Source organism: Postia placenta (genome assembly GCF_002117355.1).
Source record: "Postia placenta MAD-698-R-SB12 unplaced genomic scaffold POSPLAscaffold_12, whole genome shotgun sequence".
Classification (NCBI taxonomy): Eukaryota; Fungi; Basidiomycota; class Agaricomycetes; order Polyporales; family Adustoporiaceae; genus Rhodonia; species Rhodonia placenta.
Window position 1 is genome coordinate 331,655 of NW_020169843.1, and position 22,379 is coordinate 354,033.

Here is a 22,379-nt window from a genome sequence, read left to right on the forward strand (position 1 = left end):
GACGCGTGTCACGAGTGCGCGTCGTTGATTAGTGTCGGAGTGAACACGCTTTCAAACTCCGAACCGCTACTTACTCAAGGCGCGACTTGGCGAGCCCTATGTATCTTCAATACTCCCTTCACCCTCCACTCCCACTACACAATTCGCTATGGCTGTTCGCGAACCACTTCTAAAGAAGCGTAAGCTCGTAAACGAGCAGAAAGAAGATCATACAGACCGCGCCCCAGTTTCGAACCTCCTCATCAAGCGGCTATCTAACAGGGCAAGACTACCGACGCGCGGGTCGCCTCTCGCCGCGGGCTATGACTTGTACAGGTACGCGATGCAGGAAATGGTCATATTAACGCGACAAAATTTTGACTGACGGGACAGTGCTGAGAACAAGCTCATTCCGGCGCGTGGCAAGGCTCTCATAGATACCCAGCTTTCCATTGCGGTCCCCGATGGGACGTACGGACGCGTCGCGCCTCGCAGCGGGCTTGGTACGTTGTGGTTCACTAATTCCAACTCTGCTAGGTCACACTGACGCGCTTCCCGCTACTATAGCATCGAAATTCATGATTGACTGTGGCGCCGGCGTCATCGACGGAGACTACCGAGGTACAGTTTTTGTCCTTCTGTTCAATTTGTCAGACGAGGACTTCCAAGGTTCGTGCCACTCGTACTCGAATTGCTTCTCAACTGAGCTCAGCTGATAATGTTACGTAGTGGAGGAAGGTGATCGCATTGCACAACTCATCCTTGAGCGCATCGTGACGCCAGAGGTTCTTGAGGTCGATGTAAGTTTTATCAAGCTCTTACGCGCGAAACACTTATTAATAGTAACACCAGGACCTGGACGAGACGGTGCGAGGAGCAGGAGGCTTTGGTTCCACTGGTGGACACGGCGCGTTGTAAACTCAACTATGCTGTATTTTGTAGGACTTTCTCGCGAGTGCATCCCCACTGTAACATTTCATTCCCCTCTGTATCATCAACTAATTATACGTTCTTATATGTTCTTAATTTGAAATACTATAGAAGTGTATTGACATCAATCACTGCGCATATGAACATCATTATGAGAGCGTGTTCGAATCGGAGAAGAGGACATCTACTCACTGGCACCTATCTGACCTTGTCAGCATCCACAATATAAAGTCCACGTCTGACTCTGGATGAATGACTTAAAAGCTTCTGGTCGTTAGGATCCTGGCTTCCTTCGGTGGGCTGGGGACTTTCATCCAATTCAATCCCTGTGCCTTCAGCCCAAAGGCGACCGTCGGGCACACCAACGTCGTCCGCATCCCCAACCTCACTCGTGTCTACCAGCTTCACTGCCTCGACCAACCTCACAAGACCTTCCATCTCTCGCGTCAATTTTGTATGTTCCGGCGTGCCTTCGACAGGTGGTACGAGAGCCGCCAGTTCATGTAATCGTTTGAGAGTCGATGGTGGGATTGTGGGCTTAGGATATGAGGACAGGAGCTCGTCGACCGACCATGTTGGGCGGACAGGGATACCGCAGGCGTCCGTCTCAACGAGCTCTGTATGCAGTGTAGACTTCTCCCTAATATATCGTGTTATGGGCCGCCATTGAGCACAGCGCAGAGGAAGTCGTCGGGTGGCGGCTGCATGCATGGGGTGACCAGAGAGCGATCCCGGGCGTCTGTGTGGCTGCAGGAGTGAGCGCCAGGAAAGGCAAGTACTCTTCCCAGCCTTCGTTTCCGCCTCAGCATCTCGTTAAAATCCGGCCGCCGGGCCTCTTGCTCTACTTCGAATCATACGAGTCCTGTAACGAGACAAGGCTTGCTACAACCGCACTCGATATTCTTTTACCATGTCATCTGCGGTAGCGGCCGCCCTCAAAAAGCTCCTCCCGAAGCAGCTGCCACCATCACTTTCGTCCCGGCCAGGAAACCTCTACGAGGTCTTGGCGCGCTACCCACAAGACGGCATCGGGCAGAGGATACACCAGACGCGATGGACTGCGAAAGGGATCTCAGATTGCTACTGGGAGGTGACGAGGACCAAGCTGAAGCTTGAGGGGATGCACGGGAAGGCTTGGGGCGTTCTGACCTGGCGAGGTGTGTAAAGTAAACTTTACTACGATTCACCATGCACGCTTACACTGCTCCCGGATGCGCAGGAAAGCGAGTGAGCGAGCAAGAAGAGAAAATCCCGGGAGGGCTCAAGTACAGATGGGCGCAGGGCGCATCCCGAACACCGATTGGACGAGTCTCGCCCTCGTCCTCTTCATCATCCTGACCGTTACACCCCCTTTAGTACACATTCCCAGTAATTGCATCGCTCTCTGTCCCACTATCCTGTTGCTTACTGCCCGAGAGTGTACGTGGGTATGAAATACCGTTTGAGCTACGAGCGTATGATGAACCCTATGACCGCATCCTCGCCCTGTGCCTCTGTGGCTGTTTCACGCAACACTCTGGGGTAATTCAGGAAGGTACTGACACCCCAGCCTAGCGGCTACCAAGAATCATATGTCCGCACACAGACGTGGGAATGCCATACATACCGCACGTTGGGCGCTAGTCATACCGCTCGTCTTCCTCGATCCCCCAGTCTTCATCCCACCCTGGTGTCTTGCCCCATTCTATTAGACTGATATTATCTTGTTCTGCATCCGTTAAATACTGCGTGAAAACACGGCGCATCTATGGATTCAAAGACGCTAATAGACGCACAATTCGACCGTGCGGTCGAGATTGTACAGAGTCTGCCAAAGACGGGCCCGATACAGACCGGCTACGAGGAGAAATTGACCATGTATAGGTGCGGATCTGTTCAGCCCAGTAAGATCTCGCATCACGAATTCAATCGTCCTCGTGTACAGTCTCTATAAGCAAGGTGCTTCGGGTTGCAACGCGCTTGCTCCGTTCCGAGCTCGCCTGACATGAGTTGCAGCGACTGTTGGAAATGTGCAGTCACCACGGCCAAGCGTGTGGGATATGCTGGGCCGTGCTAAGTGGTATGTGGATTGTGTCATCCCGCCACTGGCGTGCTCATGTGACAACAGGGACGCATGGGCAAAGCACAAGGACCTTGATTCATACGAGGCGAAGTGGCTTTACGTCGAAGCCTTGCTCAAAGTAAGCCATCACGACTCAGCTGGCACTTATGAAATTCACAGTCCCTGCTAGGTTCTACGGCGATACTCTGACAAGACGGTGGCGATGGACTTAGTGCGGGAATTGGAATCGTATACAGGCGATCCCTCCAATATGGTGATGAGCGGTACGCATTCCACCAACCCTTCCTTGAGGACGGCGCGTTTACTCTGCTTAGGCTCTATATCACGATCCGCGGGCTCTAGCTCCTCCGGGTCCACGGCTTCCGACGACGACGCGCCTGCCGCCTTCCAGCTGGGCGCGTTGCCACTCCACCTCCGCGGCACACCCTCCGGTCCCTCGATGCCCGGGCAGTTACCTGACCCGCGCCTTGACGAGAGCAGCAGTGACGATGACGACGAGGCCGATGACGCCGTCCCGCCCGTGCCCTCCGTCTACGCGCCCAGCCACTCTGCGCGCCCGCAGTCTTCCCTCTCCTCGCGCCGCTACCGCACACCCGTCGCAGGCTCCGCAGTCCTCTCCCCGCCGCCCGTGCCCGCGATGCAGCCGCTCCCTGGCTACCATACCGAGTCCGCGTTCGCCGAGCACGCGCACACGCCCGCGGTCTACCCCGGCCAGTATCAGGACCGCTATGCACGCTCGTCCGCGACCGACCTCCCGTCGTCGCTGACGTCGTATCCGGTATACAGAGCGCCGAGCCAGCAGGCGCAGCGCCGGCCGTACGCGGCATACGCGGGTGTTCCGCAGCGCCCGGCGTCCCGTCCTACGCTTGAGCGAGTGCTTGAAAACATGCAGGCCACACTCGCGGCACTCACAGAGCGCATAGAAACACTGGAAGAGCTCGCGCATCGTTCAAACCCATCACTATCAGCTCCTGGGCGCGTCTCGCCCCGCTGGACAGTTTCATCGTCCGCCGCACGTCCTAGGTATGACCTGGACGACATGGGCATGTGGTCTGTCGTGATGCGACCCATGGCTCGTGTCATTAACCTGTTGCGATATGTTCTCTCGTTCTTGGCACATGGGAGCCAGAGCCGCTCACCTGCTGTTGTCGTCGTGAGACGATTATTCCTGGACATCTCATTTATGCTTTGTATGCTTGCTGTGACAAGAATCGCATGGAGGCGGAGCGGCATGCGGAGGAGAGAGGTTATGTTTGCACTGGGTGGCCTGTGGCGCGCGGTGGCAGGCGAAAGGCCGCCACGGAGACTGGTGGACCGAGGCGTCTGAGGTCTGTTGATTGTCACCTTGCTTCCATGGATAAATACCACTCGCTTCATCTTATGCTACAGCACAGCGCAGTAGGCGATCCAAGCTACACTGCGCGGATAGTACACATTCATATGCATCTGCTATGGCTAAGGTTACAATCACATCTTGTATCGTTCACGTCTACAATTTCTGCTTCGGATCCGGCCAAGGAACTCACGACATGTCCACAACGCAACGGATACAATTTCCCTGCTGTAGATCGCGCCGATGCAGATGAGCGGGACGCTTAGACAGCTAAAAGTATTTTACGTACGTGCATGTCGCCGAATCCTTCGTTAATCTCGGCAAGCGTGCGGTGGTGAGTGACGTATTCGTCGACCTTAACCTTGCCAGCCAGGTAGTCTGCACGGACAATCAGATCGCGGTGACTATGAGCAACAAGGACAACGAAACCTACCTTCCACGAGCCCTGGGAGTTCCGTGCGGCCCTTGACACCACCGAACGCGGAGCCGCGCCAAGTACGGCCAGTAACCAGCTGGAATCTGCAGCCAAGACATTTCAACGACTGGGCGAGATAGAACAACAGGATGCGTTACTTACGGACGAGTGGAGATCTCCTGGCCGGCGGCGGCGACACCGATAACGGTGCTGACGCCCCAACCCTTGTGACAGGCCTCGAGAGCTGCACGCATTACGTGGACCTACAAACGCCCTCAGTAAGATCATGGAATCCGCGCACGACCATGGCTACACGCACGTTACCCGTGCAGTCAAAGGTGTAGTCCAAGCCGCCGTCGGTGATTTCAACCAGGTAGTCCTGAATCCTGGTGCCCTCCGGAAGCTGCGCGGGGTTGACAAAGTCCGTCGCGCCAAACTTCCGCGCCCAGGACTCCTTGTTGGGGTTCGTGTCGACAGCGATGACGCGTGACGCTTTGACAAGTGACGACGTCGCGATGACGCCGAGACCAATCGCACCGCACCCGAAAACAGCAACGGTGGACCCCGCTGTTTGCGGTGTCAGTGTATCTCTATGTAGAGAAAGAGAAGCACACACGGATTCCAGGTTGCTTTACAACAGCGCCCCAGGCGGTGGTGATACCACAGCCAAGCAAACAAACACGCTCAAGGGGTGCTTTAGGGTTGACCGCCACGACGGATACGTCTGCAACGACGGTGTATTGGGCGAAGGTCGAGGTGCCCATCTTGTTATGGGTGCTCAGACTGAGTCCATCAGGAGAATATGGATGAAATATACTTACGAAATGGTGGATCTTCTGGCCCTTGCAGGTGAAACGACTGGTGTTATCAGGCATCAAGCCCTTCCCTTGGGTGGCCCGCACTAGAGATATGTATGAGCTTTGACGATTGACATTGCGACGATGGCATTGGACCGACCTTTGCCACACAAGTTGGTCTTGCCGCTCTTGCAGAATTTGCATTCACGACACTCTGTTACAGCGTGAGATTCGACGCATATACCCTGTTGACACTGTGCATACCGGCAGTGTAGAGAGGAATGACATGATCGCCCTATAAAACGCTCGGACTGGCGCATATATGAGCAGCAACTGGGTTTACTTACGACGGAGACGCTCGTGACGCCCTCACCGACAGATTCGACCTGGCTCGATCATCCATCAATGAATATGCGCGTCGGTAACGTAATGGCAGCAACGCACGATGCCTCCGCCCTCGTGTCCGAGGATAACCGGGAACAGGCCCTGATCGTCTGTCGTAAGAGCCGAAGAGAACTGCAGAAGACGGGGAGTCGGCGCACCTCAGGGTCTTTGCCGCTGCGCGTGTACTCGTCGGTGTGGCAGATACCTATGCGAGCGTCAGCGAGATGCGCACACACTGGCGCGGGGACACGGACCGGTGTAAAGGATGTGGATGCGGACTTCGTGGGGGCCGGGCGGGGCGACCTCGACCTCCTCGAGCTTGAGGGGCTCGCCAGCGCCCCAGCAGACGGCGGCTTTGCAGGTGATGGGCTTTCCGACGGTGGACATGATGGCAAGGAGAGAGAGAGGGGGACGGACGGTTGAAGGACGGCAGCCTTATAGGATTCGCACTCGTGATCTTCCGGGACTTATCACTTGACCATCGCTCATCCGTGCGGCTTGCTCAGCAGTGTATACACTCCACCATTAATTACCCGCCCGTAAATGTCCTTCACAAATCTCTACTACAAGCGGGTGAGTCTCCTTCCGCGTCCCAGCGACACAAGCTCTTCGACACAGCCCCCAGGCGGTCGCGACTGCCCGGCCCTGCTACATCTGCTACAAGCCGACGACCACCGTGCTCGCCACTATCCAGACTATCGATTTCATCTACGTGTGTGACTCCCACCTCTCGGATCCGGGCTTCGCGAGTCAGGTGGGTGAGGCCAAGGATGGCATTGGGGCTGGCGGCGCGAAGATGGGGCTCTCCCCAGATGAGATCGCGAGGGTGAAACAGGAATGGGAGGAGCGTCAGAAGAAGAAGCAGGGGGAGGAGAAGGAGAAAGGCAAGGAGAAAGAGAAGGAGAAAGAGGAGAAAGAGAATGACAAGGATAAGGCGAGCTCGGACAACGGGGACAAGGGCGAGAAGAAGACCGAGACAGGCAGCAAGACCAGCTCGAAACCTGCCTCGAGCCCGAGTTCTGGTACGTCGACTCCCTCTCCGACTGCGAAACCCTCGCATGAGCGATACACACTACATCGTGACTATTTCGCGATGCGCCTCGCCGACCATCGCAAGCGCAGACAGGCAGCTCAGACGAAAGAGCTTGCGCCTCGATTGCCTGGTGCACCCAAGGCAGCCCTGCCTGCGGCCCCCTGACGCTGCAAGGCAGTCATGCATACATGTATGTCGCTCCATGTGTGAGTTCCCCGCTTCTGATGCACTCTACATCGCTTAACCCAATGCGTGCCTACATAGCCCGTCCAAATTTGCTTTCGTTTCCCTTAGCTGCTTTCGAATATGCACCATGGATTCTGTACACTAATGTCAAAATGAATCAGCAATACCACGACGTCATTTGAAGGACAATGAACTGAGTAGCTCGGGCCGCTTTAGCTTTTTATCCACAGCCCCTACGGCGTTGCGATCTGTGGATACGACCAGCCTGTCACACGGTCGCGTCGTCGGACATGCGTAGGAGGCTAGAAGCTGCTGACGATACTTTGAGCTCGATCTATATCATGGGGCGCCGCGATACGTCGGTGTATATGCCATCACATGAGAGTCAGGTGAGCGCGTTTACTTCCGGCGCTTGACGCGTTTTCTCCCGAAGCGGTCCTTAGTAAAGCTTCATTCCGGTGGGCTCCTACACATAATGCACCGCGAAGGACCGAGGGCAATCATCGCGGCTCTCCCGGCGATGTCCACCGTTTCCTTCCGAGAGCTGATGTCCTTTAATATTGATCTAAATAATACCCTGAGACTAGACTGAACAAACGTACATCAGCCACAAACAGCTACTTCCTATACTGCCCGACTCCACGGGCCTATCAAATTACTCTCTAAACGGATTGCAGTCGCACACTGCCGCGCGCACCGCAAAGCTCGCGACGCTCCCCAACGTCAGCCCGCCAACTAAGCAGAAGCTCGCAACCGTTGCTGCGATGTCCACGTCCTCCGCACGCCCCTTCAGGCGCGGGTTATGAGCGACGGACGGCGCGGCGACCATGCACATGCTCGAGATGTAGCCGTTCGACACGCCGAAGAATAGCAGGACGAGCATGAAGAGCACGTCGGACGTGATCACGGGGCCCAGTGCCGTGGGGTGTGCCCACTGCACGTTGCACAGCAGGAAGAGAGGGATGAATAGTGTGCGCGCCAGGGAAAGCACGAGCAGCTTGTTCGCGGACCAGATGAGGAGTCGTGGTATAGAGCACACGCTGCGGCCCAAGAAGTCCCCAATGTTGTAGACAAGGAAATGGAATGCGCTGAAGAGGAGCGGATGTGTTGCAGGATTGGTCGATTGGATCGAGACGGTGATCGGAGGGAAGACGGACTAGACGAATATTAGATTGAGCTCCGGCAGTCGAGAAGAGGGACTTACCAGTGTTATAGCGAACACATAGCCTACTGCAAAATTGTACGGGAGATTCAACTTCACCATGCGTAGGATCTGGTCCTTCCCACTGGTCTTGCTGTTGTGAGATATACCTGTGGTTAAGCCTTGCGTCTCCTCCGCAAGAGAGTCGGTAGTTGCTCTGGGTCGGCTCCGAGCCACCAAGGTTTTGTATGCAGGGAGAGTCATCATCCAGGCATGGACGCCCTGGGTGACGAGCAGGAATATGGTAGACAGCCCGAAGAACAGGGCGGCTGATGTCTCTTCTGGTGTTCGCGAAGAGGCGGCTTGTGTTGGAACTTCAGGAATGTCTGACGCACTCCGCACTGAAGCCGCGGCGCTGAGCACTTGTACACCACTGACGGCGACGCCGACGGCTGCTTGCCCGGACATTACAGCCGCCATCGCCGTTGAACCGAATAGCGACGCGACAGCTACCACGGCAGTCTGGAGGTACGAGCCTACAGCCGATTGCAGCGCACCATTGAAGAGCACGAATGCAAAGAAGACACCGGGCGACGGATGTACCCATGTGCTGACAGTGAAGGTTGCCGTGAGGAATGCCAGACACAACAGCGAGAAGAACACGCGTCGGGAATTTGAAGCCTGAAGCGCGTGTCAAGGAAGGGAAAGCTGAGGGCGGATGCGACCAACCTGTTTAGCAGTAGCGGTCGCGTGAGCCAGAAAAGGGAGATTGGATATCATGAAAGCAGCCGATAGGTATGAGCTGAACGTGCTCTTCAGTGGTGAACTCTCCAAGCGGGACAGGAAGTACGGTGTCGCTGTGATCACGGCTGCATGATTCACATATATATGAGTATCCCCATACAGCAGCCTACGACGACGCGAAATACTCGCCATTCCATGGCAATAGTACCGCACAGCCAAGTACGAAGTGGATCCAGCGTATCCTTCCACCAGCTTCTGCTGGTGGCGGACTCAAATCGTCTAGGACATCTATGTCCTCGCTATCCGTGCTTATTTCGAGAGACGGTCTGACAGGAATAGCTGCCACCGGTGCTTGAGGAATAGGTCGATATACGGCCTCATAGGCATGCTCCGACGAGCCCGTTGAATGCTGCCTAGGCATGGTGGTGCAATGTAAGTACTGTAGAATAGCCTACGGTGGGAGTTCACATGAGAATAGCAAGTAGGTGTGCGCGGGGCCGGAGCGCCATGATAGACGCGTATCGAAAGAGCTGTCCTCCGCTTGATCAGCGGCCGCCACTCGATCAAGCTCGCTTTTTATGGAAGGTGTAGTAATTGTAGCTAAGCTGAGGTCTAAGTCGCTCGAGTAGCTACAATATTTTGATCATATGCTCTGCAGAGACTACAGGTAATTACAGGCGACGATGCATGCGGAAAGCGCGTGTATATATCTACGAACCTGAACAACAGTACTAATATACAGTATCAAATACAGTGAAAATCTGCGATGTCTTCGTGATTTGTCCGAATCTACGATACAATTTCCAATACAATTCCTAAGAAATCAGTTAGCGAGTGCATCGCGAGCTACAATAAGACAACCTCACCGGCTCCGATTGTCTCTCCCTCACGTCTGATGAGAATCCTTCCCATGTCTTTGTTCACAGCAAATGGCTCTAGAGGGATTTGCTGCGACTTGGGAGAAGGGCCGGTCGTTGTCGTGTTACGGAGGGTAATCTGCACCTCCGCCGATACATTTTTCGCGAGCACTCTGCATTATATGTCAGCCAGCATATCTCCAGCGGAAAGGAGCGGCAACTAACCGAGGATTCTGCTTGGCCACTGTGCCAGAGGCCCGGTCAAGCGTACATATGAGTTTGGTGACAGCGGCCGGAACGTCACGCGAGTGGTGGAATAATTCGACCTACAGTTAGAGATTGAGTCAGGCTGGGTGATGCACCATTAGCTGCAACGTACAAATGCTCCAGCTGTGATGGGGATATCTATGTCGAATATTATGACTCTGGCGGTGAAGACGTTGGCCAAAGGTACCAGACTATTTGGGCGACACAGAACGCTCCCAATGAGGAGATGGATGGGATCAACAGCGGTGAGATAGAGTATGACATTCGAACCATCTGCTGCCCAAGGGAGCACTTTGTCGTCGCTTTCGATGGCTGCACAAAGTCTGTCGTAAGCGGAAATAACTCAGAGGAATAAAGCTTACATTTGACTACTGCCGTGCCATCGCCTGGAAGTATACGCAACCGCTCACCAACTTGTACTACTCCGCCGCAAACACGTCCAGCGACGCCGGTACCCGAAACTTGTCCCCTGAACACGTTGGATATCGGGAACCGAAGCGGGGCGGTGACGTTACGGGACGGGGGATCCAGAATATCTGTGGGAGGTCAATATATGAGCGCACAACCTCAGTTCATCACACACCTAGAACGTCGACTAGCGTCGGCCCTTTATACCACTGTTTAAGTGGCAGGGCATCGGGTCCTTCCCGGGCGGTGAGATTTACACCAGCCATGGCGCCCACAGGGACGAACTTGGTCTTCGAGGGATGGAACCCCGACTGGACCAAGAACGGCTTGAGGGAGCTGCAGACCTCATCGTACCGAACTTTCGACCACTCTACCTGTAGGATCTCGGACGTCAAGAAAGTCGACACGAAGGGTTGCTACGTAACCCACTTGATCTAACTTGTTGATAGCCACAATGACCTGACTGACGCCCAGACTGCGAACGAGCAAAAGGTGCTCACGGGTCTGGCCGCCTCTTTGGAAGCCCGCCTCAAACTCGCCTGTGGCTGCGTCCACAACAAGAAGTGCACAGTCGGCTTGTGAAGCACCTGATATCATGTTGGGTATGAAATCTTTGTGTCCAGGTGCATCCAGAATTGTTATCTGGCGATGAGGTGTCGCGAGAGACTGCAACGCGATGTCCATTGTGATACCTCTGTGATGGTCCAGCTATTGAGGAAACACCGCATAAGAAGGCAATTGAAGCACTGACCGTTCTCGCTCCTCGGCTGTGCCATCCAGCTCCCAGGCCCAGCTGAAGCTACTCTTCCCCATCTTGCTACTTCCGCGTTCGTTGGCCACTCGTTTCTTCTCATCCATACGTCCTAACTCGTATAGCAACCTACCCATCAGCGTGGATTTCCCAGCATCGACATGGCCTATAAATGGCAGGAGTCAGACAACAATGTCTAGGTGTAAGATATTTGTACCTATGACAACTAGGCTCAAAGCACGTTTTTGATCGCGTTCCTGTGCTTCATACTCTTTCTTGACTTCCTCTATCAGCTTCTCCAGGGCTAGTGTGGCTTTAGGTGGTTCTTCGTCGGGAGGAGACGGCGGGCGCGAATCCAGATTGAGCGCAGACATATCCAGGTGGCGTTGGTCCGCGGCTCGTATGGACGCGGGTACGCTTTTCGAGGGTGTCATAGCTACACCAAAGAGTCGGGTAGGCGAGGCCGCTCTACTCCTGTTTGGGGTACCTGGCATGCTCCTGTTTGGGGTCGTCATTCTGCTCTTTGGTTGAGTTTGCTTCTTAGAATCCGCCAACTTTGCAGCCTTTTCCCGCTCTTTGGCAGCTATTAATACAGATATATAAAAATAGTTAGCACACGGTCAGTACATGTGAATTACACGGCGGAATCAACAGCAACAGGACGACTAGGTGAAGAAACGGGAGGTGAAGAACGAGCCAAACGAGAAGAAGCGGAAGCCGAGCGTGATGCCAAAGAGGTTCCGCGCCGTGCGTTGAAGACAATATCGTCCGGACTGGGGACATCGAAGCCAAAGCTGCTGAGTGGAGCCAACTCTGTCACTGCAGGTAGCATGGTTTCCCGTTTCCGTGAAGGTCCGCGACTACGCTCGCCATGAAAGCTAGTAGGGGATACGTCCGTCGTTCGATATCTTGGTGAACGCATTCCGTCGCGGCTTTCGGTTTTCCTCGAACCGGACGTCAGTGACTTGTCTTCGAAAATCATGAGAGAAGCGTCATCCACGAGAAGGGAAGCGAAGGCCGACGGTGACGCACGAGAACGGGTAGCCTTTGGCGAGAACAGCGGATTTTCGGGCTCCGGCTGAGTTTCCTCAGGTAAAGCCTCGACTGCAGACTTCTTGTGAGCATTCCTGCTCTTCATCGCCAACTTCGACTGTCGCGGCTCCGATCCGGATCGCTCAGACTGCGACACAGAAAGGTCCAGCTTGCGCGATGGTGGCAATGCAGATTGCACGGGCGTCAGGAGACTACTGAGACTCTGGTACGATGTAGTGATGGCCGTAGTAGCGGTGGGTCCATTCGCGATCGGGTCAAGATATTGGGTGCGGGTTTTATGCAAAATTATGCTTGGCTGTGCCGGCTTCTCGGTCTGCTTCTTCGGCTTTGGCATCCATGGGGATTGTTGTGTCTTTGCCTGCGCTTGCTGAACCTTGGCTTGTGCCAGCATGGCAAGCTTCGAGGGCTGGCGGCCATGCATACCAGCTGGAGATGGAGCTTGAGCTATACTCGGAACGGTATGCTCAGGCGACACGTCGGGGGGCGGATGAGGAGACGCATACGGAAGCTCCGGTGTCGGCGGTATCGACTGGATGAGGGTTACACCTCGCGGAGTCGCGCTACGTGATGACTGTGGAGACCTAGGCGTCTCAGGCGAAAATGAGGGCTCACGAGAAATAGGTGTACGAGATGCATGGGAACGGAATGAGGATTGTGGTGGAGAGCCGGGAACAGAGTGTTCTGACAACTGTTCGGTCTCTCGCTGCGCCATTGCCGCTGCACGGTCCATAGCTTCGAGTTCCATTGCTGTCTCGACGGCCCGCCCGGCGATTGACGACAAGTGGGATGATTCAAGTGACAACATGGAAGTCGCGGCAGGTCGCAGAGCAGGGTAGGTGAGTGTGGATCCCTCGTCCGAAGTATAAGACCCCGAACTGAGACTGCTGACACTTGAGCGACTACTAAGAGCAGATCTAGCGCTAGACCTAGAGCTAGCGAGTGCAGAAAGCTTCGACTTTGTGGACTTTGCCTCACTGGCGACGCGTACCGTTGACTTCTTCGTCAGCAGTGATGGAATGTCTGGAATGGAATCAAGGGATGGCAGCTGCACGCCCGAGGAGCCAGGAGGCGAGATTGAGGTGGGAGTGCGAGTCGCAGATGGCGTCACGGATGGAACTGACTCATGATAGGAAAGGTGGTGTAAAGCTGTGAGCGACGGAGACGGGCCCACGTTATTGGGGCTCATTATTCCGCGTTCTAACCCGGTGTCAGCCGGCAGCACAAGCTTCAGCTCGTGTATGCGAATACGCACCTAGCACCTGACCATAATCTGTGGTACTCGCGAATGAAGTGGCATATGACGATCGAGGTAATTCTGGAGGTGCCAGGGCCTTAGGTGTCATACTCCCTGCATCACTGGACTGCTCTGTTTTCTCAGTGATGGTGCTGAGCTTTCGCCTGGGTCCATTAGAGGAACTGGATTCCGAGTACTCGTAAATCTCCTCTGGCTGGTTTTGGGCTAATCTGATCAGAGGTATGTTTGACCTTCCGGAACCGGAGAGGCCCGGTCCAGAGTAAACTGGTTCTAGACCCATGTCGTCTTGTTCCTCTGAAGGGGGAGGCGGCAGCGGCTTGTTCGTGAACTCTGGGGAGATGGAAGCAATAAACGTCGACGTCTTCAGGCGGCGTTCGGGGACAGAACATTTGGCACCTTCTCGTTTCGACACCACGAGAAAAGTAAAAATGGCGTACGAAGAAAAATATGTTATAAGAATGGGGTACGGAAAGAAAGATTGTACGGGGGGAAATAACAGAAGGCGAACACGACCTTAAATAGGAACCCACCTTTACGTTCCTTCGCTACTTGTTTGCGTTGCTGCTCCTCTGTAGCGCCTGTCAATACTGGATAAATACCATAGGGTTGTCGTATACCTAGGAGCCAATTGACACTTTGCTGAACATCATATTGGTAGTAATGCAAGGTGTCTTGAATGTCTCGATCGGTGATTCCTGAATGCTCTTGAGAGCCGATGACTACCCTGACTTCCTCAAGGCCATCCATCATTGTTTCTGCTCGGGTACTTAGCCGGTTGTCTCCCGGGCGAAGGGAAGCTTGTACCATATTCTGCAGGAGAGAGGTCGTCTTCTCCACCATCCGATAGTACATCTTCTTGAAGCTCCTCTGCCGAAGGAGCGTTCAGTCCAAGGCAGATGGCACCACTGGGCTCGATCTCACCGTTGACATTGATATTGCGTACAAAGCGGTGTCGGGACATCGGATGATACAGTATGCAACAAGGGCGTTTACAAGATAAATAAGACGGCGTTCGCGTCTGAAGTAATAGTGGAACCAAGATGAACCTGGGCGCGCCGCAATGAAATGCCGTCACGTGATTTCGCGACAGACGCGCGAACAAAGGGCAGACCGGCTTGAGACCAACAGCGACCTCCAGCGGACACACCCCTATTCCCACTCGCAAGGATGTTCTCTCTGTCTGCACGTACCTCTGCCTTGCGCTCCGCATCGCGCGTGAGTCTTTGATATATTGGCACGCATGGTGAATCTGACCTACTATCCATCTGCAGACTTTCTCAACCACTCCTTCCCGTTCTGCCGATGTTGCAAAATTGATGCTCATAGGCCGTCTGGGAAAAGATCCCGAGCTCCGCTCCACGAAAAACGACAAAGAATACGTTCAGTGCGTTCCACGTGTCAGATTGCAGCGGCTTCGATGGGCTGACAGGAAATTATCACTGAAGGTATACTGTTGCAACCACGAACTTCCCGCCACCAACACCCAGCGCTGACGGCTGTGGGTATTGTCGTCATGTTTATAACATCATAGAAAGACTCACGCCCATAATTTTTGTGACAGCACGCGGTGAGGCTAAGACAACATGGCACACAGTTTTGTCCTTCAACCCTGGTGTCAACAACTACCTGCAAAGGTTGAAAAAGGGGTCTCAAGTGTTTGTCGAGGCCAACTTCGAGCTTCGCGAGCCCGACCCCAATGCAGACCCCGACACCCCGCAGGGGCAACGCCAAATCTTCTTACGGCATGGTAAGCCCTTGACGCTGGATACATCGCAGCACACAAAATTGATTCGACTCTAAGAAACTATTCGGGTGTTGAAGACGCCGAGAGACGTGAGCGAGTCTTCGCGGGAGGAGGAGAGCGAGTCTTAGGTCGAGAATCCACCTTTACATTATGCTTTCCGTTGGAGTGCTGAGGTCTTAGATACTAATACACCCCTCATCCTAATATACGCAGCAGACCTAGCGATCGCGCTCGTCGTTATACTCTGAGCTGGATCTCTCCCTATACTCCGAGCCAATTTGCATGCGCAATACGTTGGAAGACGGTTCAGTTTGCCAAGCCTTCAATCATAAAGATGACTCCTTTAGTGTCAACGACGGAAAGCTCAGTGTAAGGACCCACAGTGCTTTCCCGGATGGTGCTTTCTCGGATTGTGTTCTCTCGAGCTGCTGGCACAGGCATCGGTATTGAACCCGACATAAGCGGGGCATCAGTACTTTCTCTCCTTTTCTTCAAGTAGTCCCTGACAGCGGCGACAACCAGCTTATGCCAGAAATATCAGTGGTCATCCCATCTAAATGGATTCATTGTCGACACGTACATGGTGGTCGTCCGCACTCGACCCCGAATAGCATGCGACGATTGCAATTGGACAACAAGGAGCATTCTCGTCAGCTCATTCTCAGCCTTTTCATGCCATCGGAGACGTAAAACGGGTTACCTCCAGCCATATTGGAAACGCTGGAATGTAGGCATGAATATTGTCGCAGAGATTTAAACTATGATGTCCTACCTCCTCCATTAATTCGGTATTCGCCTTGGATACCTATCTGTTTTGGTGTCTTGCCCATGGCACCCATGCCTTTCTCCACGTAGTAGCTTGAATGACCCGTCCGTCGAACGACTGCAATCATTCCCTACCATCGTTGCGGTCCCGTGGGTTCCAGTGCATGACGCAATGACCGGAACATATACGTTCGAAGTCCAGACTTACCTCAATGCAGGTCCAGCTATCGAGACTGACATCCCCGACGCCGGACAGTCCCCCAAGGTCTCCAACCGTACAAGCAAATAGCGTGTGCCCTGCGATAGTCTGAATAGAAATAACAAGTCCTTTTCCCTTCCCATGCCGCGATGAGGCACGAAATCGTTTTCGCAGAGAGAGGCCCAGTGTCACGGCATCATTCGCTGTGAAGAAGGAGAAGCGGTAGCTGGCTTCTTCGTTTAGTGTCTGGGTGGCAAGCTCAGCGTCGCTGGGGGGTATGGGTGTGTTGAAGCCGTTGAACATCCTCGAGTGTGTTCTTGCAATTCTCGATTCAAAGTATCAGCCGTAGATCGTGCCAGGGTGGTTGTGATGATGGAACAAGAGAGCCTCAGACTATATTGTACAGTACGTGAGGCACATCTGTCACAACATGCGGAGAAGAGCCAGACTGGAAGACAATACACGAGGCAACCAGCGACAAAGAACGTGTTTGATTTGTCCACAAGCCATCCTTACGACGATACATTGAGTTCTTCCATTGTTAGCTTGACGGTTTGGTTGGGAACCACGGCCGGATATTGCCACCAGACACGATAACTGCATGGCAGGAGAAAGCGAAGGCCCATAAGACAGGATCCAGATTGCCGGTGACTTCAGTCGAACGCACCGCGAAAGTCGCTAGCAGTGCTCGCTCACAAGAAGCAGGGCACATTCACAATAATGTCCGCTCTATTGTACGAGAATACACTAATTGATATCGAGGCAAGGCAGTAGCATGCTGTGAGTCGTGATAAATTACACAAGCTTCAGACAACAGATCGCATACTCTCTCCCCACTCCGCAAACACGTTCGCCGCCCCTCAGAAAGGACTGCGGCTCACGCTCCGGCTGGTCGTGGTGCTTTGCGCGCGGATTCGGCTACTCTCGCGCGTGCCAAATGCAGGCGATGCGATGGGCCGCCGCCCCTGCGCAGCCTCCTCGCCCACCCAACTTACAGTCCGAAGCCGGCGCATGGACTCGGGCGTCGATGGCAGACGGCGATCAAGATCACTGTCTCCAGATGTTGGGCTGAGCAAGAGGACACGCTATCCGGCATGATATCAGCGCTGTGCTTGCCAACATGATGGAGAGAGCCTCACCTGTGCGGGCGAGAGACCATACATGCTGACCATGCTTTGTCTGGGTCTCAGTCCAGGAGACGAAGACGGCGTTGTGATATCCTCCGGAACGACGAGCCTGACATGGTTCGCACGGCCCAGGCTGCTGGCGTTCGACGCGAGCCCTGCTGTATCGCCGGCCTCAGACTCGACGTCGCGGACCGTGCTGCTTTCGTCGTCTATAGGCTGTGGGGAGCCTGGAGATGGTGCCATCGCGATGATGAAAACCCCCGCAAAGGTCGCGGCGCAACCGTACAAGAATGTGACGATCTGGTGGAACGTCGCCTCGATGAAATCACCGTAGAGGAGGGCGGAACCGACGATGGCGGAGAGATTGAACAGAACGAATTGAGTGGGTACGACAATCTATGTATGTGCATGTGAGAATCTGGTCCCGCAATCATTGTCAGGTAATGCGCATATTGCTTACTTTGCTATCAAAGCGCATTAAGGCACGGTTCAAGTAGCGAATCTGGCCTACACCTGTCCCAAGGAGGACCTGGTTGTGAAATGTCAGAAAACGGTATAGTCATGGTTCTAAAACGCAGACCGCGATAATTGGGTACGTCACCCACTCAGTGATGACTCCCAGGCCCTTCAACGTTAGCAACGTCGAAATTGCTTTTGTGGACAGTACGGTGAAACCGCCTGTATTGAAAACGAATGAGCAAGAAGCTTGAGCAGTACGTTAGTCACCTCTCACCAAAGAGGGCACATAGACCGACGTCAACATAGACCCATCTTTTGCCAGCTTCTCGCTCAGACAGCAGAGACAAGAAGATAGCACCTGCAATATAAACGACTGTATAGATCAAGAAGGGACGCTGTGCGACGGCATGTATGAGGCCTGGAGCGTCCAATCGTACATCGGATGTGTTTGAAGACAACACGACAGTAACAGCACCGAGGATGGCAATAAGGATACCAATAAAATCCCGCTGTCGTAGAATTATTGAGAGTGAACATCTCGCAGAAAACTACATAATCATAGAGAGCCACCTTGCGGAAGCGTTCTTTGAGCATGAGGGGAGCAAATATACAGTTTGCGATTAGGGCAAACTACAAAAGATGTTCGTGAGCTATCTGTATGTATGCGTCGTAAAACACAGCTCGCAACTTACTGTACCTAATGGCGCTACGATAGAGGCCGGGGCGAAAGCATAGGAAACGAAGTTGCCCAATTCGCCTATGTTCATGAGGACGAAACCGAGCCACCTGGATGATCACTCTACACACCTACAACGCCATAGACATTCTCCGCACGTACCACAACTTCGATTTCAGATAGTCTCCCTCACTAGCATCACGTTTGTCTGCCTTGGGCGGGACGTCGCGTCGCGTGGGAACAACTTCCACAGGTAGCAGGGCATGCGTGACAGCTAAGTGAGAGGCGTCTGCATCCCGGTATGGATGATCGTCGTCCTTGCGCAAGAATAACCGTGAAAGCACATGTCGCTTTTTCCTGGGACGTGCATGGGTAGTATGTGGAGGAGAATCAGTGCCATAAGTACTCGACGCTGGACTATCGGGGACATCTAGAAGGGGTTCGGTCTCCAAAATCGTGACAGTATGTCTCGGAGAGCGTATAGGTTGTGCGTGATGAGTGGCTAGTGAGTCGTTGTCTCCAGGAGTAGTGGGAGACTGGCTCTGAAGCTCCTGCTCCTGTTCGCGCTCGCGCTCAAGCCGTTTATGAGCGAGTTTCTGGCAGTTGAGAGCCAGCGAGATGACAACATTGCCGGATATTGCGACTAGAATGCCGACAAATGTTGCCTGCGAGATGTGGGGAAGCTTAGGAAGCTCGCCGGGACCTGTGTCTGGATCGTCGAGAGATAGGAAAGGTGCGGCGCCGGTGAGTGATATCGACATTGTTGTACCAGACAACAAGAAAATGGGACGGCTGAGGGCGTCGCACGCGTTCAGAGGGGAGGGGACATCGTGGAATCCTGCGGTATGCGGACTGCGAACTCTGTCCAGCGTCCACTGCCACTTCTCCCTTGCAAGACCGCGACGGACGCACGTGCTAATACATTGATCTCGATCGGCGCGCCTCCAACGGGCGTACCGTGTCACTCACTACAACCTCTCTCCAGTTCGATATTGTTCCCCAACCCTCACTAACTCACCTTCACGAAACAAAGTCCACTGTTCTGAGATGCGGACGAAACACACACCGCATTCTCTCCCTGCATTTCCTGTCTACTCGTCCGCGTTTCTGTCTGCAAACGAGCTCGTACTTGGTGGCGGCGGAGGCCAGTCCAAGACAGGCATCAAGAACAAGCTTGTGTGTGGAACTCTTCGAGCGCACAGTCCTAGCGCTGAAATTGCATTTAGAGGCTGTACCGCGTAGACAGTGATAAGAGCCTAGAACTCCTACATGAGCTCGAATTAGAGAAGGGCGAGGATGCACCCATGAGCATGGCTGCACATCCGCAGAAGGCCATCGCATGCGGTGTCAATAGCTCGGCAGAGAATCTGAAAGACGGAAAGAACGAGAACTGCAGAGTATACACCGTCAAGGAAGACAAGTACGTCTTACCCGTTCTTGCCCGTCTTTCTCCTCCCGACGCATTACGTAGAATCTACCCGTCCAACACGCAGAGCACACTTGAGCTAGATAGCACGGAAGACGACTTTCAGGTATGCCTACGCGTTGAATCAGTGTCCCAGACTGACACGCTAATAGAAAGTGACCGTCTTCTCGCCGACCGGGAGCCTGCTAGCCGTGGCTGGTACTCATGATGTGAGTGGCATACTATGTGGTCTGGGAGATCCCTGCCTAACCCTTGTGACAGCTTTCAGTCCTCCATTACCCTTCTCTCTCCCTTGCTGCATCTCCTATACATATAGACAAAGGCGAGATCTACGACGCGACATTCTCTTCCTCCACTGTTAGTACTCTTCTCCCCCACCTGTAAGCTTGTACCCTGACGTCTCTGTAGTTGGTCGTTGCTACTACCGTGAATCTTTTGGTGTATGCCCTACCCCCTTCGGATGCCGATGCGAAGAGGGCCAAGGCCTATGGGAAGAAGAAAGAATCCACCCTTGCTAAACTCGAGCTGCTGAAGACCATAGACCGTCCAACGCTCCCAGGCAAGGACGCGGGGAGCAGCTTCCGTGCAGCACGGTGAGTACTTACCCAATTTCTCTCACATATCCACTGTATTTTGATGATGACGTACAGATACCATCCGCACGATGAGAAGGTCTTGTACACCGTCTTGAATACTGTCCCACCACGCACACGCACGAAGTCATCTCCGCGACGGGCCTTTGTGTGCAAATGGGACACAGAGACGTGGCAGGTCACGAGAGTGCGCAAGGTAAGTGACAAGGGGCTCACCTGCTTCGATGCGAGGTACGTAGCATTCAGCGCACCTAAGCAGACATGCCTTACTGATGCACTTCTCCATTCGGCAGTCCAAGTGGCAAGTTGCTCGCCTTTGGTTCGTCGGATTACACGGTCGGCATCCTGGACGCACAGACACTTGCGGTGAGCATGATGGTGTCGTCCAACCGCTACGATACGCTCATGACTTGTTCCTTCTAGCCTCTCCTGTCCATCCTGAAAGCACACGACTTCCCACCTACCACGCTTCGTTTCAATACCTCGTCGAATCTACTCGTCTCAGGCAGTGCAGACAACACCGTCCGCGTCGTGACCGTTCCCTCTAATCTTGGTGCTATCTGTGAGTCTACACGATCGCATTCTTACGTGAGGATCACTGATTGGGGGTAATTGCAGCTTGGAGTTTCTGGATCATCATTTTCCTGACGTTGCTCTCCATTATCCTCGCCTTGCTCGTGCAACAATTGCATCTTCTCGACTGATCTCAGTCCTGTACAGTGTGTCTCGTTATGACCCGCCACATCATGTCAGATTTCCGTGCAGCAGCGTTAACTTATCTTATGTCAGTCTGCATTACTGGTACAATACAATACACCGGATAGATACGTCAGCACAAGTCCGTCTCTCGCCCACCGGGCGTCCGCCTCAATCGTAGTCCTCTTCCTCCACAAGCTTCCGCTTCACCCCGTTAGTTGCCGCAGACGGGCTCGTAGCACGCACCTCCTCCATCGGCTCGTCCGCGCTCTCTTCTTCCTCGTCCCCGCCCGCGAACAGCCCGTCCTCTTCCTCCGCCTCGCTGCCCTCCTCCGGCGCTGCGACGCCCGGTGTCATCATGTCCACGTCCGACGGCGTCTGCAACGCGCCGATGGGCACTATGGGCGGCGCGGACGTGTCCTGCAGTTGTGGTTGCGCCTGTGGCTGTGGCTGCGGTTGTGCCCGTGGCTGTAACTGCGCTGGGATGGGTGCGGGCTCCATGTCCTCGTCCTCGTCGTCTTCGTCTTCTTCCTCCTCGATTTCGTCGTACTGCGGCTCATTGGGTGGTGGCTTGTTCGGCACGAGGTCGAAGTCGACAGAGGTGAGACATTCCGAGGGAGGAGGGAGGCGCACTCCGAAGACCTCCGGCACAGGAGGCAGCGGGACGGAGTTGGTCTGGGTGGCAAGCGAGAGCACGTACTACAGTTAAAATGAGCATCGTTGAGGTCATTCTCTCGTCTCTGCCGAAGCCTTTACGACGCACGTCTTTCGGGACCCTGCCACCAAACTCCCAGCCGACCCGTGCTTGCACGGCGAGGGTCACGTCCTCCAGCTCTACCTTCCCCGAGTGCCCCGCGTGTTCAGCGTATATGAGCGCATCGGAGAGTGCCTGCGTGGCATAGCGGTGAGAGAATTCCAGCAATTGATGTAGGACGCCGGGCTGCGCGTCTTGGACGGTGGGGGCAGCGGCCAGCAGAAGTGCGATGGCTCTGGCTGTAGGAGGGAGGTTGTCCGCCGCGTTTGGTCGTGACATAGCTGAGGTATGATGATAATCCTTAAGCACGTATTATAGTGTTGCTTAGTGTGGGCCCAAGGGATG

The 22,379-nt window shown here is 54.2% G+C and overlaps 15 protein-coding genes across 15 annotated transcripts; 7 read left to right on the forward strand and 8 right to left on the reverse strand.

Moving 5' to 3' along the window:
- Positions 1 to 148: 148 nt before the first annotated feature.
- Positions 149 to 897, forward strand: POSPLADRAFT_1150677 (hypothetical protein; the record flags this gene model as incomplete). The annotated part of the gene is made up of 5 exons (XM_024486445.1): positions 149 to 315; positions 373 to 482; positions 547 to 648; positions 709 to 779; positions 832 to 897. 5 exons carry the CDS (start codon positions 149 to 151, stop codon positions 895 to 897), a joined length of 516 nt encoding a protein of 171 aa, XP_024336079.1.
- Positions 898 to 1,107: 210 nt separating this feature from the next.
- POSPLADRAFT_1089810 (hypothetical protein) lies at positions 1,108 to 1,524 on the reverse strand (the record flags this gene model as incomplete). Its single annotated transcript, XM_024483075.1, has 2 exons — positions 1,108 to 1,241; positions 1,299 to 1,524. Coding segments are annotated over 2 exons (360 nt in total), but the record flags the coding sequence as incomplete, so codon positions are not given.
- Positions 1,525 to 1,819: 295 nt separating this feature from the next.
- POSPLADRAFT_1150321 (hypothetical protein) lies at positions 1,820 to 2,247 on the forward strand (the record flags this gene model as incomplete). Its single annotated transcript, XM_024486403.1, has 2 exons — positions 1,820 to 2,066; positions 2,129 to 2,247. The coding sequence occupies 2 exons, from the start codon at positions 1,820 to 1,822 to the stop codon at positions 2,245 to 2,247; spliced, it is 366 nt and encodes a 121-aa protein (XP_024336081.1).
- A 409-nt stretch (positions 2,248 to 2,656) lies between these two features.
- On the forward strand, positions 2,657 to 3,140 carry POSPLADRAFT_1150605 (hypothetical protein; the record flags this gene model as incomplete). The annotated part of the gene is made up of 4 exons (XM_024486438.1): positions 2,657 to 2,772; positions 2,834 to 2,847; positions 2,905 to 2,968; positions 3,017 to 3,140. 4 exons carry the CDS (start codon positions 2,657 to 2,659, stop codon positions 3,138 to 3,140), a joined length of 318 nt encoding a protein of 105 aa, XP_024336082.1.
- A 684-nt stretch (positions 3,141 to 3,824) lies between these two features.
- On the forward strand, positions 3,825 to 4,259 carry POSPLADRAFT_1096533 (hypothetical protein; the record flags this gene model as incomplete). Its single annotated transcript, XM_024483133.1, has 1 exon — positions 3,825 to 4,259. A coding segment is annotated over one exon (435 nt), but the record flags the coding sequence as incomplete, so codon positions are not given.
- A 92-nt stretch (positions 4,260 to 4,351) lies between these two features.
- Positions 4,352 to 6,290, reverse strand: POSPLADRAFT_1172547 (hypothetical protein; the record flags this gene model as incomplete). The annotated part of the gene is made up of 13 exons (XM_024488186.1): positions 4,352 to 4,532; positions 4,594 to 4,682; positions 4,738 to 4,823; positions 4,882 to 4,982; positions 5,039 to 5,286; positions 5,336 to 5,483; positions 5,541 to 5,620; positions 5,677 to 5,730; positions 5,781 to 5,811; positions 5,864 to 5,902; positions 5,961 to 6,002; positions 6,059 to 6,105; positions 6,155 to 6,290. 13 exons carry the CDS (start codon positions 6,285 to 6,287, stop codon positions 4,494 to 4,496), a joined length of 1,137 nt encoding a protein of 378 aa, XP_024336084.1. The 3' UTR covers positions 4,352 to 4,493.
- A 153-nt stretch (positions 6,291 to 6,443) lies between these two features.
- Positions 6,444 to 7,074, forward strand: POSPLADRAFT_1076913 (hypothetical protein; the record flags this gene model as incomplete). Its single annotated transcript, XM_024482946.1, has 2 exons — positions 6,444 to 6,473; positions 6,526 to 7,074. Coding segments are annotated over 2 exons (579 nt in total), but the record flags the coding sequence as incomplete, so codon positions are not given.
- Positions 7,075 to 7,774: 700 nt separating this feature from the next.
- On the reverse strand, positions 7,775 to 9,425 carry POSPLADRAFT_1048631 (hypothetical protein; the record flags this gene model as incomplete). Its single annotated transcript, XM_024479559.1, has 4 exons — positions 7,775 to 8,275; positions 8,324 to 8,941; positions 8,990 to 9,129; positions 9,194 to 9,425. The coding sequence occupies 4 exons, from the start codon at positions 9,423 to 9,425 to the stop codon at positions 7,775 to 7,777; spliced, it is 1,491 nt and encodes a 496-aa protein (XP_024336086.1).
- A 425-nt stretch (positions 9,426 to 9,850) lies between these two features.
- Positions 9,851 to 11,220, reverse strand: POSPLADRAFT_1150642 (hypothetical protein; the record flags this gene model as incomplete). The annotated part of the gene is made up of 6 exons (XM_024486441.1): positions 9,851 to 10,034; positions 10,087 to 10,187; positions 10,241 to 10,440; positions 10,491 to 10,664; positions 10,712 to 10,910; positions 10,966 to 11,220. The coding sequence occupies 6 exons, from the start codon at positions 11,218 to 11,220 to the stop codon at positions 9,851 to 9,853; spliced, it is 1,113 nt and encodes a 370-aa protein (XP_024336087.1).
- Positions 11,221 to 11,865: 645 nt separating this feature from the next.
- POSPLADRAFT_1075529 (hypothetical protein) lies at positions 11,866 to 14,612 on the reverse strand. The gene is made up of 6 exons (XM_024482829.1): positions 14,517 to 14,612; positions 14,400 to 14,462; positions 14,213 to 14,350; positions 14,126 to 14,164; positions 13,593 to 13,925; positions 11,866 to 13,537 (listed from the first exon to the last, which is right to left on the reverse strand). Exons 1-6 carry the CDS (start codon positions 14,554 to 14,556, stop codon positions 11,922 to 11,924), a joined length of 2,229 nt encoding a protein of 742 aa, XP_024336088.1. The 5' UTR covers positions 14,557 to 14,612; the 3' UTR covers positions 11,866 to 11,921.
- A 126-nt stretch (positions 14,613 to 14,738) lies between these two features.
- On the forward strand, positions 14,739 to 15,578 carry POSPLADRAFT_1172552 (hypothetical protein). Its single transcript, XM_024488187.1, has 5 exons — positions 14,739 to 14,810; positions 14,867 to 14,979; positions 15,041 to 15,093; positions 15,157 to 15,342; positions 15,397 to 15,578. The coding sequence occupies exons 1-5, from the start codon at positions 14,763 to 14,765 to the stop codon at positions 15,465 to 15,467; spliced, it is 471 nt and encodes a 156-aa protein (XP_024336089.1). The 5' UTR covers positions 14,739 to 14,762; the 3' UTR covers positions 15,468 to 15,578.
- A 67-nt stretch (positions 15,579 to 15,645) lies between these two features.
- POSPLADRAFT_1150880 (hypothetical protein) lies at positions 15,646 to 16,606 on the reverse strand (the record flags this gene model as incomplete). The annotated part of the gene is made up of 5 exons (XM_024486469.1): positions 15,646 to 15,861; positions 15,920 to 15,985; positions 16,040 to 16,059; positions 16,112 to 16,235; positions 16,313 to 16,606. 5 exons carry the CDS (start codon positions 16,604 to 16,606, stop codon positions 15,646 to 15,648), a joined length of 720 nt encoding a protein of 239 aa, XP_024336090.1.
- A 797-nt stretch (positions 16,607 to 17,403) lies between these two features.
- POSPLADRAFT_1150523 (hypothetical protein) lies at positions 17,404 to 19,326 on the reverse strand (the record flags this gene model as incomplete). The annotated part of the gene is made up of 7 exons (XM_024486425.1): positions 17,404 to 17,826; positions 17,891 to 17,959; positions 18,011 to 18,108; positions 18,164 to 18,398; positions 18,460 to 18,519; positions 18,582 to 18,675; positions 18,728 to 19,326. The coding sequence occupies 7 exons, from the start codon at positions 19,324 to 19,326 to the stop codon at positions 17,404 to 17,406; spliced, it is 1,578 nt and encodes a 525-aa protein (XP_024336091.1).
- A 543-nt stretch (positions 19,327 to 19,869) lies between these two features.
- On the forward strand, positions 19,870 to 20,839 carry POSPLADRAFT_1048635 (hypothetical protein; the record flags this gene model as incomplete). The annotated part of the gene is given in 8 exon segments (XM_024479560.1): positions 19,870 to 19,985; positions 20,037 to 20,097; positions 20,144 to 20,200; positions 20,253 to 20,348; positions 20,400 to 20,584; positions 20,642 to 20,732; positions 20,752 to 20,780; positions 20,824 to 20,839. The coding sequence occupies 8 exon segments, from the start codon at positions 19,870 to 19,872 to the stop codon at positions 20,837 to 20,839; spliced, it is 651 nt and encodes a 216-aa protein (XP_024336092.1).
- Positions 20,840 to 21,901: 1,062 nt separating this feature from the next.
- On the reverse strand, positions 21,902 to 22,283 carry POSPLADRAFT_1121264 (hypothetical protein; the record flags this gene model as incomplete). Its single annotated transcript, XM_024483517.1, has 2 exons — positions 21,902 to 21,979; positions 22,044 to 22,283. Coding segments are annotated over 2 exons (318 nt in total), but the record flags the coding sequence as incomplete, so codon positions are not given.
- Between the last annotated feature and the right edge of the window lie 96 nt (positions 22,284 to 22,379).

What these genes read in the sequence shown, in the direction of transcription:
- POSPLADRAFT_1172552 (XM_024488187.1), top strand. Translation starts at nt 14,763, where the DNA reads ATGTTCTCTCTGTCTGCACGTACCTCTGCCTTGCGCTCCGCATCGCGC. An exon ending in CCTTGCGCTCCGCATCGCGC is followed by an intron (nt 14,811 to 14,866) that starts GTGAGTCTTTGA and finishes ATCCATCTGCAG; the next exon opens with ACTTTCTCAACCACTCCTTC. An exon ending in CCAAATCTTCTTACGGCATG is followed by an intron (nt 15,343 to 15,396) that starts GTAAGCCCTTGA and finishes TTCGACTCTAAG; the next exon opens with AAACTATTCGGGTGTTGAAG.
- POSPLADRAFT_1075529 (XM_024482829.1), bottom strand. Translation starts at nt 14,556, where the DNA reads ATGTCCCGACACCGCTTTGTACGCAATATCAATGTCAACG. An exon ending in ACGCAATATCAATGTCAACG is followed by an intron (nt 14,463 to 14,516) that starts GTGAGATCGAGC and finishes CTCCTTCGGCAG; the next exon opens with AGGAGCTTCAAGAAGATGTA. An exon ending in AGTAGCGAAGGAACGTAAAG is followed by an intron (nt 13,926 to 14,125) that starts GTGGGTTCCTAT and finishes CCATCTCCCCAG; the next exon opens with AGTTCACGAACAAGCCGCTG.